The sequence below is a fragment of the Sturnira hondurensis genome, unplaced genomic scaffold (assembly GCF_014824575.4).
Source record: "Sturnira hondurensis isolate 20B ecotype Veracruz unplaced genomic scaffold, ASM1482457v3 Scaffold0021632, whole genome shotgun sequence".
Classification (NCBI taxonomy): domain Eukaryota; kingdom Metazoa; phylum Chordata; class Mammalia; order Chiroptera; family Phyllostomidae; genus Sturnira; species Sturnira hondurensis.
This window is the reverse complement of record NW_028094263.1, coordinates 73,237-91,000: the sequence shown is the minus strand read 5'-3', so window position 1 is coordinate 91,000 and position 17,764 is coordinate 73,237. Positions and strand designations below refer to the sequence as shown.

Sequence of the window (17,764 nt, the reverse complement as noted above, 5' to 3'; positions counted from 1 at the left end):
CTAAAGCAGTCATTATCTGCCCCCAGCCAGTTACTAACCTATTTATAGCATTTATTAATATCTTAAATGTTCTTTATCATTGCAAGTTCTCCCTTAACAGAACGGGAATACGACCAGACTACGGACCTGCCGGTCTTGTTCTAATCTTTTACAGTAACGTGGGCTCCAGCAGGCTGCCCAGGGAGGACGTTTAGCATCATGAGCGTCTGGGTCCCGTTAACAGGTCGGAGGGAGGTTCAGTCTGTTTGTACAGTGAGAATGGCACGGACGGGGGCTGTCACTTAAAACTGCTGGTCTTGTTTACCGCTGTATTCCTGGTGCCCAGCACATAGTAGGCTTCCGATAGCACAAGCCATTGAATGAAAGTTAAAACAAAAATGTCACTTAGTTAACTATGAATATACTGAATAGCACATAACAGTTTAAAACTTCTTGCTAGTTTTACCTCCCTTGTTCTGTTGCCACCAACGGCTCTTTGATGGCTGTTCTAAAATTACTCCTCCTCCTACACTCATCTTATTTACCTCTCACTGGTTGTCTCATAGAGTAACAGCTCTTGGAAAGAATCTAATTTCTANTGGTCTTGTTTACCGCTGTATTCCTGGTGCCCAGCACATAGTAGGCTTCCGATAGCACAAGCCATTGAATGAAAGTTAAAACAAAAATGTCACTTAGTTAACTATGAATATACTGAATAGCACATAACAGTTTAAAACTTCTTGCTAGTTTTACCTCCCTTGTTCTGTTGCCACCAACAGCTCTTTGATGGCTGTTCTAAAATTACTCCTCCTCCTACACTCATCTTATTTACCTCTCACTGTTGTCTCATAGAGTAACAGCTCTTGGAAGGAATCTAATTTCTAAACAAATAGATTTGCATATCAATATGAAGGAATTTTCTTAACCTTTTTTTTGCGGGGTGTGTGTGTGTGTGTGTGTGTGTGTGATTTTAAAATTTATTTTTAGAGGACAAAGGAGGGAGAAAGAGAAGAGAAACATCCATCGGCTGCCCTTTGCACCCTTTGCAGGCTCCCAGACCAGGGACTGAACCTGCAACCCAGGCATGTGCCTTGACCAGGAATCAAACTGGCAACCTTCTACTTTGCGGGACGATGACCAACCAACTGAGCTGCACCGGTCAGGGCTGCTCTGTGTAACTCTGGATGATTCCTGCCATCAAGGGAAATCTGTGGCACGTTGTGCAAGGATGGAAGCAGCTAAATTTCCAGCGTTTGTGTGACTCGATGGCGTCAAATCTCTCTGATTAGTTTGTAACATCAAGTACCTACCTCATCTAGAATCTTTTTTTCTTTAACAGACTGGGTCACCCCTAAAGAAATCACAGAAGAGACAGGTCACAATGCAGAAGAACACGCTCTTTTCACGGAGGTGGACAATGAAGCGATTCACAAGAGAGCTCGGGAGGAATAACACCGAGCAGAGGCCCCTATGAATAAAGCCACGGCTCGTTAATAAGACTCGTGGCAGAGATTTCCTTCTGGAGACACAGCTGATGCTTAATCCAAACATTGTAACAGTGCCTGATCCAGGCAAATTTCTGCCTATTATTAAATAAATCCCTCCTTTCTATGTTAACCCTAGCGTTGCTAGGGACAGATTAGGCCCTATTAGTTATAAAAAGAACTCCATTTCCCAAAACATTACCAGCTTATCTGAACAAAGAGATATGTGTTAAAGATAAAGCTAGTTTAGTGTTATCTAGTGTTATCGTTAAAGACCCTTTGGTAATTCAGATTCAGCACCAGCAAAAAAAAACAAACAAAACCCAAACCCTTAGGTGTTAAAATGTTAGGTGTAAAAATGCAATTCTGAGGTGTCAAAGGGAGGAAGGGAGAAGAACACTGTACTTACAGAAATAGCTAACTACCCATTTTCCTCCTGCAATTCCCAGAAAATATTTCAGTGTCCGTTCACACACAAACTCAGCATCTGCAGAATGAAAAACATCCAAAGGATTAGCAGAAGCTGAAAACAAAGTCAGGAAGTGCTGCTCTAACAAGCCAAAGAGCACCAGCTCCATACATGAGCTGAAATCAATCTGGATCGATGATTCCAACACCCTGGTGATAGAATCAGAGGCTGGAAGCACCCCTCATTATAGCCAACATGTGTGGGTCTTTGGAAGCCGGAAAAGACTGATATGGAATTAAAACCAGAGAAAATGTCTGCCCTACCTTCTAGATGCCAAGACTAGCTAGAGACACCCGTTCCTGTGTATCCACATTGTAGTACTGATGCATGTGGATGGGGAAGATCTATTTTACTGGATGGCAAAATGTGAAAGGAGAGCAGAATATTGCTGAAATCCTGTATCTTACCTGTCAATGTAAGTGACCGATTTTCACCCCCAGATTTCTACCTGGGGAATCCTAATGCCCTAGTTCCCCTGAGAAGGACAGGAAAATACAAAATATTTTTTAAAAGATTTTATTCATTTATCTTTAGAGGGAAGGGAAGGGGGAGAGAAATGTATGTTTGCCTCTCATGCCTCCCCTCTAAAAATAAATGAATAAAATCTTTAAATAAACAAATTTAAAAAAAGAAAATAAAATAGTACCTGATTTGAAGGTACTATTTTCTGGCATTTGGTTCCTGTATTACCCTCTGACCCTGTGGTATGATCCATATACAGTAGAAACTGAACATCTTAGAGGTTCTAAGGCGATGCGTCCCTGGCAAGGAGTCTGGACCCTCTACTCGAGGACCTGCAGCGATGTGAACAGAGCGGACCACTGTGTTTCCTGTAAGTCAATTTTGCCCAAAAGCTTTTAAGAGCTGTCTCTCCCGTGTGCTGCAGGCACTGGTGTTTGCTCCCTGGAGCCCATGAACAAGCCTACCTACTCTTCCAGACAACAACTCTTCAAATCTTTGAAGACAGTGGTCTCATTCCCTTAAGTCTTCTCATTCCTCCATCTGTTCTTCAAATAACCTCGTTCTGAATTCTCTCTTCCCATCCTCACCACCTACCTCTGGAAAAATGCTCTCTAACGTGTTGGCAACCAGCTTAAAGAGAAGGCATGGTGCTCAAAACAGAGCATGTATCTTCCAGGCAGGCGCTCCAGCAGAGAATACAGTAGGGGGGTCAGGACTTTCACTTCAGTTGTTCCAGACGTAAGGCCTGTATTAATGAGGCCCACTTTCAAACTAGCTTTTTAGCAGCCCTGAAATGTTCACTCAGGTTTAGCTCACAGTCAACTAAAAGCCCGGAGGGTCTCCGTAATCACGGGAGTCCTTTTACGATTTTAAAAGGAAAAGGTGTAGGACATATGAATTTTTTCTCCTGTTTCTCCTTCTTCACACGCTAGGCTATCTCAGAGCTGACACAGGACTCATTTCCTGAAAAACTGCCAACCACCCTCAAACTACTGTTTGTGTGAAGCGAGGATACGGCGTCGATGGGGCTGGGGTTTCCAACCACCGATTCTGAATAAAGACTCACTTGCGTCCCATTCTCCTCGTCCCCGTCTGTCCCTCGGGGACTTGAGCTCTGCCTTACCAGAAAGCCCCTCCCACAGAGCAGTCGGGGCAGGGTGGACTAATAGAAGTGGTCTGTTGTTCTGGCTCACCGCTCTCCACATCTTTTTTATAAAATTTATTTATTTTTTTTATCCTTATGAGGGCATGCTTATTGATTTTAGAAAGAAGGAAAGGGAGAGAGAGAAACATTGATATGAAAGAGAAACATGGATCGGCTGCCTCTTGTGTGCACCCCAACTGGGGACTGAACCTGTAACCTAGGCATGTGCCTCAGCCAGAAATCAAACCCCGCCCCCTTTCGGTTTATGGGACAGTGCTCCAACGAAGTGGGCGGCACTGGCCAGGGTGGCCACTCTCAAACCTTAATCCAAAACAAAAGGGGGTCAGGAAATAGCAAAACTAATTTTTCTTTCGCCAGATAATTACTGACAGACTAATGGAAGACTTTTGCCTGTGCTGTGCCTAACAGATACTCCCCTTTCCTCAGAGTTCTATGCGACAGGTGCGACGCGTGCTACGAAGGCCCTTGGTGTACCTGTTTTCATAATGACGTGAGTGGTCTCTTCAGTAATTAGGTCAGTCACAGCGATGTGGTGTTTTCTGGCGAACTTGTGCACAAGCATCTGAAATCAAATAAAAGATTACATGATTATAAATCACCTCTAGTGCATAGCTTAGAGCATTAGTTATCCTAGCTTTGAATCCCCATTTTTTCCCTCAGAAAAGGTACATTCTTTTTATTCGGACATGTCTGGAGTCTCAAGGTAAATAGCAATCTAACACGAATTACATATAAATCAGAGGAAGAAATTCTACAGTAGTAATGCTAGGAGACATGAAGTATGACCAACGATTCAAAATAATATTAATATTCCCTTTCACAGCAGGTATCACTGGGCTCCCTTGCAGAACGATACTCTACAATACTATAATTTAGATTTATCAGCTTACACTATATAAGTGGAGAGGTAACTAGCCTACACTAGTTACTACAAAGTTACTCTATAGATACGTGGCTTAAAGACAAGATACAATCCTCTGAGAGTTATAAGAGATTCAAGTCAAGAGTGCAAAAACTCTCAATTCCTCTTAAGGAGAAGAACTGGAAGAAATTTATATTATTTCAAAAAAGAAATCTAGAGCCATCTAGCTATTATCTATCAACACCTGCCCCCCACCCCCAAGCAGATAAAGAAATGAGCCAGATCCATTACGGACACAGTTGACACAGTTAGTAGCTCCTGTTTGGTAAATAACAGTGTTTACCAAGGCCACCATTTATTAGCTATGCCACCCACGCCAATATTTACCCGCTGCACAATGCTGCAATGGAGATCAGGCCATCTTTCTTTCATGCCACCTCCTTCCATATTGCCACCGGGCACCAAAAGGCAGGCTAGAGAAGCCAATGGTATCCTCCCCACTTTTGCCACTGCCCTCTGCCAGGATCATTAGCAATTCTGAGCTGATTAATTGCTGAAATCCCAGCCTTGAAAGTGTTCAGACAGAAGAGCAACTGCTGAAAAGATCATCCTAATATGGGCTTCAGAATTAATCACGTGTGATACAGTCAGCAGCTTTCATGATAAATTTACCACACTTCAGCAAGTCTGAATGGAGCTGAAGTTTCCCTCTTTGCTTGTTGAAAGACAGTATGTACCCAAGCCACTTATAGTCTGATCTGCGGCTCAGAGGTGCCCATGGCAAGAGCGATTAGATCATTTTAGCCATTTCTGAGAAGCTGAACTCACGAAACAAGGAATGCTAATTTTCAACAAATAAATGGGAATTCTAGGTATGTAGGCAGATGGTCAAGAGTAACACAGACACAGGCACGAATGTGGAGAGCAAACAGCTGGCCTGGGTACCTGCTTGTGAATTAGAATTCTAGAACTGCCGATGAGAGTTTGCTCATCGGACCTTCCGGGGCACAGCTCACTTTGCCCTTTCAGTAGTGGGACACGCAGGCCACCGAGAATGTGATGCTGAGCTGCTGCCCATAGAGAACTGAGGATGAGAATGAGAAAGAATTCTTATCCCAGGAAGGATATAGCAAGAAAGATTCTAGGAATGACTGGGTCATCTCTCAGTGTGTCATAAATCACACCTACCACTGAATCAATTTGATACTCTAGTGTGTTATCTTGTCATGGTTCTTTAAGATACAGTCACGCAATTATTTTTCTATGAAGTGATACCAGTGGTGATTAGTTACAGGGGAGGTAAGTTTCCTAAGATGTCTGAAATCTACACTCAGTCCAAACAGAAACAATGTTTCATTGATCTTAATATTTTAATGAGTATTTTCCCACAGTGTGAAACAAATTCCTGTTTTCCCCATGAGGGGACCAAAGACATGTCAAAATCCTAATAGGAAAGAGGGGCTGTTGTAGGGCAGAAATGATAGGGCAGGCTATTACACATGTGGGTCACCAGCCAGGACAAAGCAAATAAACACTGGAGAAATGTCATTAGCTGGAGGTGAGCTTGGAACCAGTTTGAATTCAGTTAATCATGCCTGTGTGCGCTCTCAACATGCGAACCAGGGTGGGGAAAAGATGCCTTCTGGAGCGTAGAGCTAGCTACACCTACTTGCTTCTTAAAACAGAAATAAAATTAAAATTAAACACTCTATATCACACCCAAAACTATAATCTTTCTAAATATTTAATAATTATTTCCTTAAGTAAATATATACAAAGTAACCCATGCTATCGTTTTATCCAGGTCCAAAGTGTCTGAAATTAGTAATGGAAATTAAATCACATAGAACTTTTTCTATTTCCTAGATTTCTTCCTGTAAGTTATTTATTGCTAAAGCCCATTCAAAACCAGTTTTTGTAGTATATTAACGCAGTGTCAGTCACCAGGGAAATGCACATGGCTAAACTTACTAATTCTTTTTGGGTCAAGCCAGATGCCACCATTGATATTCTTCTGTTCACTGTTTTTGCTGAGGATACCACGTCTGGCTTCTCCCTGCTCACACTTTCTTCCTTCACATCATACCCAGCAGCATTAGTAGTTTGAGGAGTAGCTGGATTCTTGGCAGATCCTTCAACTTGGAATTGGGGTACTGTCGACGCAGAGGTCGAAGCAGGCATGCTGCACACAGGCGCTGGCTCCGGGGCTCTGTCTTCATAGGGGTCAGACTCGGGGTCATCAAAGAGTCTGACTCCAGATTCTAGGGAAGGGGTTCCCTCTGACAGGAATGGGGGAAGAAGTTTAATTTACATGACAATGGATCTCAGATTACAAAGTCTAGTCTCTGCTAAGAATTAAATAGATAGATCAAGCCTTGGTTCAGTGGGTAGGGCCCTGTTCTGCAAACCAAAAAGGCCACTAGTTCCCGTCAGGGCACAGCCTGGGTTGCAGGCCAGGTCCCACATTTTGGGTGTGCGAGAGGCAACCTATCGATGTTTCTCTCGCACATTGAAGTTTCTCTCCCTCACTCCCCCCTCTCTAAAAACAAATAAAACCTTCAAAAAAATTGGTCAATTTAGATGAAAAAAAAAAATGGGTGTGCTAATATACTACTGGTGGAGGTGTAATGTGGCTTAACTTTTCTAAAGGACTATTTGGCATTATATTTCAAGAGTCTTGTGTGTTTATACTTTCAGTCAGTAATGCAAGTTTTAGAAATGTACCCTAAGGGAATAAAAGATGCATGTACAGGTTTAGTCATGGAAATGTTCACTGCAATATTGTTCACAACTGTCAAGTTTTAGAAACACCCTGAATGTCCAATAATAGATTGACACAGCTGTTCCAATGGAGCACTCTCCATCCATTATGATGAATCACAATAAAACAGCAAAATGCACACACCTATGCTCACTGCAGCACTGTTTACGGCAGCCAAGAGTGGAAGCAACCCATGGGTCTATCAATGGATGACGGATAAATAAAATGTGGTATATACATATAATGGTTTTTAAAAAGCTAAACGAATAGCTTTATAAGAAGAAGAAAATCCAGTCACATGCTATAAACATGGATGAACCTTGAGGACATTATGCTAAGTGAAAAAAGTCAGTCACAAAAAGACAAATACTGTACTATTCCACTTATGTGAGGTATTTAAGCATGTATTTTTATATTTATGTAAAGACATTTTTATATGTAAATACAAATATATATACTTACATAAATGTAAATTTATATATATAAACATGTATATTTAATCCTTGCCTGAGGATACATTTACTGCTTTTACAGAGAGAGGAAGGGAAAAGATGACAGAAACATTGATGTGAGAGAGAAAGATCCCAGGGCTGAACTTGCAACCTGATTGCAAGTATGTGCCCTGATCGGGAATCGAACCTGAGACCTTCCAGTGCACAGGACGCTCCAACCACAACGGCCAGGGCCACTCACTCATATGAGTTTTTTTTTTTTTTTTTAAGGTCTTGGTTTTTTGGGAAAGATTTTATTTATTTATCTTTAGAGGGGAAGGGAAGGAGAAAAGGAGAGAAATATCAGGTTGCCTCTTGTGAGTCCCCTGCTGGGAACTGGCCTGCAACCCAGGCACGTGCCCTGACTGGGAATCGAACTGTGATCGTGTGGTTCGCAGGCCCACGCTCAATCCACTGAGCTACACCAGCCAGGGCTCATATGAGGTTTTTAAAGTAGCCAAACTCGGGGCAACCTGCAGAATGGTGGTTGCCAGGGGAGAGGGTAAGGGGAAATGGGGAGTTGCTATTTAATAGGTAAAGTTTCGGTTTTGCAAAATGAACAAATTCTAGAGAACAGCTGCACCAGAGTGAGAATATACTTAACACTATCAAACACTTAAAAGTGGTTAAGATGATAATTTTTTTTGGTCTTTTTTTCCTCCATGTCCCCCCACTCAACACAGACCAGGCACAGGGCCAGGGCCAGGGCCGAGGTGTGCACAGGGTGAATTTGCTCTGCCGCCTCTTCCTGTGCAGGCCCGTGTGAGAACACAGCCCATGGTAAGCACCAGGAGGCCAAAGATGATAAATTTTATGTTATGCATTTTTTACTGCAACTAAAAATTTTTTAAAGGAAAGATGCCATTGATTTTAAGATGCCATCCTAGTTTAGAGTCCTAACATGCAAAAAAATTTGTGTCTTAGAATCCATGACATGCAACATTATAAGGTATGCTTTCTATAACTTTCGTCATTTATTTTATCCAGTTTAAATATCCCTTTTTTATTATCTATATTATCCAACTGTTTGGCAATGCACATATAGTATTTTAGTGAGGGGAGGGAAAATAGATTGAAGTTTATTGGTTTATTGAAGGGAAAATAGATCAAATTTTGTTTTGTCATCCATGATGATATCAATTACTTTTTTCATTTAATATCATCAGGTATCATCACCCAATTGAAAATAGAAGACCACCCCAGAAACATTTCAGGAAATTTCACTCCATCAGGAAGTAAGCACAGCTCAGCACAATGTATGAGATTCCTAAAATGACCCTAATTAAAATGACCAAATACTGCATTTAGATGACAAAGAGCACCTTTTATGATAATGTGTTTTTGAGGGTTCATTTAGAATTTTCTTTAGTAATTCAAACTTTGATTTACAAGCCATAAAACATACCATTCATTTAAAGTGATTTATAAGGCATAACATATAGAGTCATTTATATTCATTTATTCAGAAAATAAGAACTTACTTTGGAGATTTGACTCATTTTTCAATCAAGGACAGACCTAAAATTTTATTCTACGGCTCTAGAACTTTTATCTAACAGTTGAAATAAAATATTTAGAGGATGAAGACTCTCTCATTTTCAAAAAGTTAAACCAATATAGACAAATTAAGAACTGCAATAATTTTCAAGTAAACTGGGATTTACATTCAAGCTATTTTTAATTTTTATTTATTTATTTCTTTTTACACGTGTCGGGGCCTGGGTTTCACCTCCCCACACCAAATGGGTGGGGAGCTGAGGCCCCGGTGACTCTGGGTGCCAAATCTCACCCATGGTCATGGACAGAGCCGCAGGTGATTTTTCAACCAACGCTGATCAAGCTATTTTTTAAAAATGGGTTTAAGTATACCAGACGCATTCATGATATACCAATACCTCTGAAGGGTCATTAACCAGAATACGTTTAGGTAAGATTCAGAGTAAAATAAAAGTGTTTTCTCCAACAGAGCAGATGAGATATTACCGAGATCTTGTCTTGACAAGTAAGACGGCTTCATTAAATCTTGGGCTTCAGACTTGGTCGGTTGTTGCTCCTCCATGCCAATGCCCTTAATGAGCTCCTTTTGAGATGGACAATTTGTGTTCTGAAGACTCTGTGAGCAGCTGTGCATATCCTGCTTACCATCTAACAACTGGGATTTAGAAGGGGAAGACCTAGAAAGAATGAAACAAGAAAACCATCACCACAGCTTTCTGTCAAAAGACGTACACTTTCAGGGCAGCCAAAGCATAAGAGAAATAGCTCATTGTCACAGTGATACCCAAGTGATGGCCAAAAGTCTGGACTCACGATTCCCAACCTGTCAGGGGTGACAAAGAACATCTCCCCTTAGGATCTGGTCTGAGGCAGTAAGTACATCTCCTAGTTGTTTACAAGCACGTCAGCAAATTTCAGCAAATTACCTACTGCCGCTTACTCAAATTCATGAGTCCCTATGGATGTGTTAGAATCACATCCTCTCATGAAATATATCCTCTCATGAAAGTAGAAAGTTGATTAACTTTGACATCGTTACACTCATTCTTTCTACCCAGTTTTAGCACAATTCATAGACTCATCCCTATCTCTTGCCTTTTCAATGTCAAGTCATTCTAAGAACAAAAGCCAGTTATAAAATATTGATAGAAGAGTTTATACACACAGTAATTCCTTTACTCTTTCGGATTTTAGGACTTTGCAGAATAAAATACTTAAGAGATTTATTTTTTTTAAAGATTTTATTTATTTATTTTAGAGAGAGGGGAAGGAAGAAAAACATCAATGTGCAAGAGAAACATCAATTGGTTACCCCTCAGATGCGCTCCAACTGGGGATCTGGCCCGAAACCCAGGCACATGCCCTAACCAGGAACAAACTGGCGACGCTTCGGTTCATAGGAGGACACCCAACCCACTGAGCCATACTGGCCAGGGTGATATTTAACAGATTTACAGGACCCCAGAGATCAGCCACTTAATTTAATTAATTATTGGGTGTTTACTGTGAGTCAGGCACTAAAACTAAGCCCTGTGGATTAAAGATGAGCAAGACCTAAACTTTGGATCTCAAGTAGTCTAGTGGAAGGAAGTTCAATCAAATGTGTAGGTTCGTTAACAGAAATCTCTTAGGGGAAGGGGGAGGAAGGGCAGAAATATTTGGTCTGAAATTAAATGCGTGGTTAGCTCAACTAGTTAAAGCATTTAACAATGAAGTCATTACCTCTAAACATGGGTTTAATTGCGTCTGGACATAAACAATGGTGTGGGGATTGCCTGAGGGAATGGAGAGTGCTGGGTGGAGGTGGGCAAAGGGGACAATATTGGGACAAATAAAGCATAATCAATAAAATATAATAAAAAATATTTTTAACAATAGAAATAAGTAAATAAACATGGGTTTAGTGCCTATGGAGGACAGACCTTTTAATTCTGTCGGACACAGGGCTAGTACCCCAGCCTCAAAAATATATCTCAGCCAATCCAAAAGGTTTGGAACAGATGGTGTGATTAGACTTTTGACAACTTTGCCACGACCATCAGAAAGACAGATAGATATACACTGAGTAGGAACTCAAATACGAATTCCTCTCCTTCCTGGAGCAGTGAGATTGGACCCGAATGGCTCTGAGACCCTTCTGACTACCCAACAGGAGTAAGAGCCCAGAACTTACCCTTTTACCCTCACAATGCTGCTGGAAAGAGCAAATGAGAAAGTGGGTAAAGTATTTTCGAAAATATACAGTTCTATGCAGTCTAATCTCAACAGCAGTTTGAACAGACACCCTGAAAGATACTGTGAATAGTTCCTGGAATAAATCAATAGATTAAGGGCAAAATCTTTCCTTTAATTGGGGCAAGGGCTGCCCTGGAGAACTCTGCCATTAGCCTCCAGGCTTGTTTATGTTTTAGTTTTATACTGTTTTCTGACCTCCAGAAGGAACAGATGTATCATACATTTCTCACGCTGTAGCTCACGCCTTAGGTCCAAAAAGCCTGTGTATAATCATGCAAAAAAGTACCCTAGCCCTGGCTGGCGTGGCTCAGGGGATTGAGCCCTGGCCTGCAAACCGAAGGGTCGCTGGTTCAGTTCCTGGTCAGCGCACATGCCCGAGCTGTGGGCCAGGTCCCAGGTTGAGGGTGTACAAGAGGAAACCAGTTGATGTGTCTCTCACACACTGATGTTTCTCTCCCTCTCTTTCTCCCTCCCTTCCCATGTCTCTGAAAATAAATAAATAAAATCTTAGGAAAAAATAAAAACCAAAAACAAAAAGTAGAGATAGCAGCATGGCAAAAATATTTAACAGTAAGAGTTCGGTGTAAGCAGATGTTACCCAGACAGCACACTGACGTTTAATTCTTACCTTCCCTCGGCTGTTCCTCTACACTTCCCAGTGGAACTACCCAGACGCTCTTCAACCTTGTCTGCGGTAAGGCTTTCCGGATCCTGACTCCTAGGATATTCGCTACTTTTCGCTGACGTTAATACTGTTTTAAAAGAAACGAGAAAACAAAGAAATTTACTGCCTTGTTCTGAAGGTGATAATTCAGGTGAGTGTATCAATTTTTTTTCAAAAGCAGCAACCCATGATGATCAAATTGGTTTTTATGCAAGTACATTGGACAGAATTTCATAAACACAAGTGATCCAGCACTAGATTTCATAAACACAAGTGATCCAGAACTAAAAAATAAATAAAAAAGAACCCCTTAAGAGTGGGTAGCCCTGGCTGGCGTAGCTCAGTGGTTGAGTGCGGGCCTGCGAACCACCCACCATCGCGGTTCGATTCCCAGTCAGGGCACATGCCTGGGTTGCAGGCCAGTTCCCAGCAGGGGACTCACGAGAGGCAACCATACATTGATGTTTCTATCCCTCTCTCCTTTCCTTGCCCTCTAAAGATAAATAAATAAAAATCTTAAAAAAAAAAGATTAAAAAAAAAAAGAGTGGGTAAACGATACCCGAGTCAAGGCTGAAAAAACCTCCAAAGATTTATAATTTTTTGGTCCTGATAAGAAAACAAGGATAGGGAATATTTTTTTAAATCTTTACAGGATACTAAATTATACTGAAATCCCCTTAGATAACAGGGAAGAGACAGTACTGGAAAGCAAAGAACATTCCCTTTTCCATCCCTACTGTCTCCACATCAAAGATTATAAAATGGATGTGAGCTTTTACGTGGGAAAATGAGAGGGAAGGTGGCACATGAAAAAGAAAAAACAGGTGATATTCTGCTTCAGATTTTCAATTGGTAAGAGAAACAGAACAAACCAACCCCCTGCCCCTCAAAAACAAAACCAAGGCGCTGACTTCTTCTGGAACCCTGACTTCATGGAACTAACGATGAAATGGCCCAAGAAAGGAGACAACAGAGAACAGACCCGGGCAAAGTCCTGACACATTAGTATTATCCTCCTTATTTATTAATTCTTCCACATGTATTACTGAGCCACTGCTTTCTAGGAAGTAGCTTAAAGGCAGAAATATTTAAAAAGCAAAAACAAATACTTAAAATTACAAATGTCATCTATTCATTAAAAAGTCACTGATGGCTGTAATTTATTCCAGCTTTTATTAGAAAAGCTAGAATCCAGAAATTGAAGCAGAAAATTGTAAACAAATTGCTGCATTAATTAAACTGTTCTTAAGGACACTGGGTGACCTGGGGGGAAATAGTTATTGATTTCCTGAGTTAATTCTCAGATGCATTATTTATAGTTTTCTCTGTGCTCATCTTTGCGGGACCTGAGAGTTTCTAGGAACGCAAGAACTCTGCCTCGGAGCCACCGGCTGCTCAGGGAGAGCAGAGTCTAACTACGCAGGTTTTTCTTTCATGTGGGTACGCAAGGCTTTTTAATAAGGATATCACTTCCCCCAAATATAGGGTGATAACTGGTGAAGGGTAATGTACAGGCTCTAAGGAACCACACCACACAGAACTAGCCGTCGGGAAGGGTGATTAAAAGAATAAAAGGGCAGGAAGCCTCAGACGCACACACAGGAGAAAGTCACTCCATCACATGTGCACATGTAGCGTATCACTTCCCTTTTCCTACAATGGGATCGAGCTGTGAAGAAAATAACTCGAGTTAGAATTCAATTACTCAACGGTACCTAAAAATATGGGGCAAAATTTTTTCTGTTCTTCATGTCCCTCAGTCCTTACTTCATAAATGCAGGGATCCAGAGCCCAGATAGTGGGACAATACCAGAGTCCCCCTTAAATCATTTCCTTATCTGAGCATCTGAACATGTTATATGTTATATTTTTCATGGGTAGGGAATATGGGCCAGACAAAACATTTAATGGATTTACTGACTGCCTATTATGGGCTAAGCACTGTGCAAAGTATTGGGAGAATCAAAGGAAAAGACACTGGGGAAGAGAGAGGAAGAAATGATAGACTATAAAATACAGAACTCACAGTGAAATTCAGCTTTAAAAAGCACATATCCCATCTACCCAGTTGATTGAGAGCTTCCAGGGGAGGAGCCTAGGAATTTTTAACAAGTGCCTCCAGGAATAAATGTGCTATGGGATAAAAAAAAAAAAAAAGCTCAGCTGTGTCTGAAAAATCACTTCTGTTATAACGGACTATGATCTTACAAATGGTAATGTTTACTTTATGAATGACAGGTAATCCAGGAGGAAAAAAACAACAAAGTGCCTGATATAAAATAACTTTAGCCCTGGCTTGTGTGGCTCAGTGGATTGATTGCGGGACTGTGAATCAAAAGGTTGCTGGTTCGATTCCCGCTCAGGGCACATGCCTGGGTTGTGGGCCAGGCCCCCAGTTGGGAGCACATGAAAGGTAACCCACACATTGATGTCTGTCCCTCTGTTTCTCTTTCCCCTTCCCTCTCTCTAAAAATAAATAAACAGAATCTTAAAAAAAGAAAAAAACTATACCTACAGAGGGAGGCACGTATAATTTATAATGGATAAGTAAACACACATGTATAAATTTTTTTTTATTGTTTTAGAGAAAGTGGGGACAGAGAGAGAAAAAAACATTGATATACTCATTAGTTGAGTGTACACTTATTTATACACTCATTAGTTGATTATTGTATGTGCCCTGACCAGGGATTGAACCCGCAGCCTTGATGTATTGTGATGATGCTCTAACCAACTGAGCTACCCAGCCGGTGCTACACAAAAATATTATGCAGGCTTAAGAATGACCTTTAGATAAACAGTAGGGCAGATCTATGCTGAGGGGAGGACATTTGATGCGATGACCCTAGAACAATGAGTAAGTTCACTACCAAGAATAAAGTAAAACCTAACAAAAAGGTTTTATACAGAGATTCAGAAATTTTCAAAAAGGTTCAAATCCATAATAAAAATGTATGAAAATATGGCATCTATAAAATAAAATTCAAACAAGGAAGCCACAAAGAAACAATCTGTTTACAGGTCTTCAGGAAAAAATAAACACCCTGTCCCCAAAGAGGAGATAGATTTACACACACGATCAAAGCCAGATAATAACATTTTGTAAGTTGTGCACAAAAATTAAAAGTCTAGTCTGTTTTTAGACTGAGGATGTAAAAGCACCTTAAAGAAGAGAAGTGGACTGGGGCCTAGACTTTGGGCTTCATTACCCGGGCTGTGAACTAACGAAGCTACAGTGACAGAAAGTACTTAAGGAAATGCATCTGAACCACTGCCATACTAACTGAGTTTATAACTTCTCACCCATAAGCTACCGTTTCTCCCGGACATGAAAATTCTCCAAGGCACACTCCCTGACCAAGGCCACAATTCTCAGTAATTAAGAGTTCCTAGAAAGACTCAAAGGCAGGCCTAACTGCCCCAAGCAGGACTCGGGGAAGGAAGCAATGATGTGAACACGAAGTTAGCTGGGTAGGTATCACTGAGACAGTAATGAGCAACACTTAGGGAGGTCTCGCCATACCTGCCCATTCGTAAGTACCGGCTCTCCCTCTGAAACCCATTCCTGTGCTTAACGTCCCATCTACTTGGCTAACTATTTGCCCTATTTAAAAACCTGCCCAATGTGCGGTTTTCCATAATGCTCTTTCCAGTTACATTGGTACCTCGGCACCACTGGTACCACTGGCTTCAGAACTCGTCAATCCTGGTACTCATTGCATTTTGATGAGAAATGTTTCAGCACTCAGCGCTTGCTCGTCACTGATCACACTTGCTAAAACTTGTATGAGTCACGATGCCAAGAGAAAATGCTTCTTCAATCATCACTTGTCAGAATGAATTAATGATGAGTACTGAGGTACCACTTTAAAAATTACTCAAAATTTCCCTTTACTGTCCTTCATTTATGCCACTATCCTTCAGCTTAGCTCTCATTTCTTACAACAGTGGTGTCAAACTCATTTTCACCGGGCGCCACATCAGCCTCACAGCTGCCTTCAAAGGGCCAAATGTAATTTTAGGACTGTGTAAATGTAACTATTCCTTAACTAGGGGCAAGGAACTCGGCGCTGCCATCAGGTAGAAACAAGGTGTCAGGCCAGATAAGACCAAGTGGAGGGCTGGATTCAGCCCTTGGGCCTTGTGTTTGCCACCCGTGTCTTTCACAACGATAGTGTTGGGATAAAACACCTGACTCTGCCACATCATTGGGTTTTCTGGGATCAAGATGCAGTTCCTGAAGTAAAGGGCATCTCTTCCTATAAACCAGAAAGCACATGGAATAGGGCTTTGTGGTCTGACACAGGTGGTATAAGGAATATGAATGTTTTTTTTAAAAGATAAGCTTTCCAAACTGATGGGGATCACCTATTTCCAATCTCTCCACTACACTCAGCTTCCTGCGGGCTCCCCACAGCCTGTCCTCACTGTGGGTCCCCATCAGACAAGGACACTCAATGACTCTCTTGGTCTCTCCGAATGGTACCTTAATTCTAAGCAAGTACAAGAACCATGGAGTGATTCAAAAAAATTTAGGTTGAGCAAAGATCACAAAATGTTCAAGCCAGGTCAACGTCTTTCTGGAGATAAAGACTTAGGGAAGGGAAGACTTTTGCTTAAGAGGCATTGGGCCAATATTTCAAACCTTTCTCTGACGTGTTGCGCTCCAGATTCAGTAGGTCCTCAGACGCGCAAGCATCAGCTCTGAGGAAAGGGGGCCTGTTGGGAGGCTGGCACTCCTGCTGCTCCAACACAGCTTCCAGCTGGTCCATCTCCTGCTTGATCTTCATCAGGTTATCCTGCATGGTGTCTCTCTGCTGCAAAGACAGGAAAACAACCCCAAGAAAGTTACACTCTTCTAGAAATTGGCTAGAACGCAAGAATGTCATACCAATTAATTTTAGCATGGGAATTAAAATCACCTGGTATGGAATTATAAGTTCTGGCTGAACGACTTTTAATCCGACCATATTCGTGCAATTAATGCCCATGAAATTAGTTCAGAATGATATTAAAGGAGTAAAAAAAAAAAAGTCCATCAAACTCTCCCTAATAGACTTGCTTTATTGTGTTGTCCTTTTGAAGTTATCACAGCACTTTCTTTTAAAAGCTCAGGAGCAAAAAAATAATTAAGGTGCTTAAACACTTTTGATATTTAAAATTAGCATGACTCTGTTAACATTTCACACAGGCCGTGTTTCAAAGACTTAGTATTGTGGGACTCAGAAGCGATTTGGGTTAGTCCACACAAAAATGTCTCATTTCTGGCTCGTGGGAACACTTCTTTTTCTGGGACTCTTTGAACACGTAGTTTCTAACAGAAAGGACAGAGCGACTTCCTTAGTTTAGCTCTTTGTTCACTCGATAGCTGTTTGTTGACCATCTATTACATGTCCCACACTGTCCTAGCGCCGGGGACACAGTCCACATGGCACTGCCATTCTAGATGGCGACTGTACCTAGAGAACGTCACGGAGGAGGGCCTGTGTGAGGGAAGGGACCCTGGGAAACCCTGTAAGGACAGTTACTGTTCTCAACTCAAGACAATGGACTCTTCTTCACACACAGGCTCATGTCAGAAGGAGATCTGCTAAATACAAGGTTTTCGATAAGCAAAGTTAACTGATAATCAAGGAGATTTACAAAACAGACCTTTCTTCCTTACTTTGAGAGAACATTAATGGTTGCCAGCAA

At 41.3% G+C, this 17,764-nt stretch overlaps 1 protein-coding gene and 2 non-coding genes across 3 annotated transcripts in view; all 3 read right to left on the bottom strand.

The window, feature by feature from the left end:
• Positions 1-17,764, bottom strand: part of BRCA1 (BRCA1 DNA repair associated) — a 53,693-nt gene that overhangs the window by 8,405 nt on the left and 27,524 nt on the right. Inside the window, 7 exon segments of the mRNA XM_037033501.1 lie at positions 1,290-1,330; positions 1,873-1,950; positions 4,034-4,121; positions 6,393-6,700; positions 9,657-9,847; positions 12,034-12,157; positions 16,716-16,887. Of these exon segments, the coding sequence (XP_036889396.1) occupies positions 1,290-1,330; positions 1,873-1,950; positions 4,034-4,121; positions 6,393-6,700; positions 9,657-9,847; positions 12,034-12,157; positions 16,716-16,887 (1,002 nt within the window).
• LOC118978244 (small nucleolar RNA SNORA51) lies at positions 8,334-8,470 on the bottom strand. Its single transcript, XR_005064671.1, has one exon. It is a non-coding gene; the product is annotated as a small nucleolar RNA SNORA51 (small nucleolar RNA).
• LOC118978248 (small nucleolar RNA ACA64) lies at positions 9,380-9,503 on the bottom strand. Its single transcript, XR_005064675.1, has one exon. It is a non-coding gene; the product is annotated as a small nucleolar RNA ACA64 (small nucleolar RNA).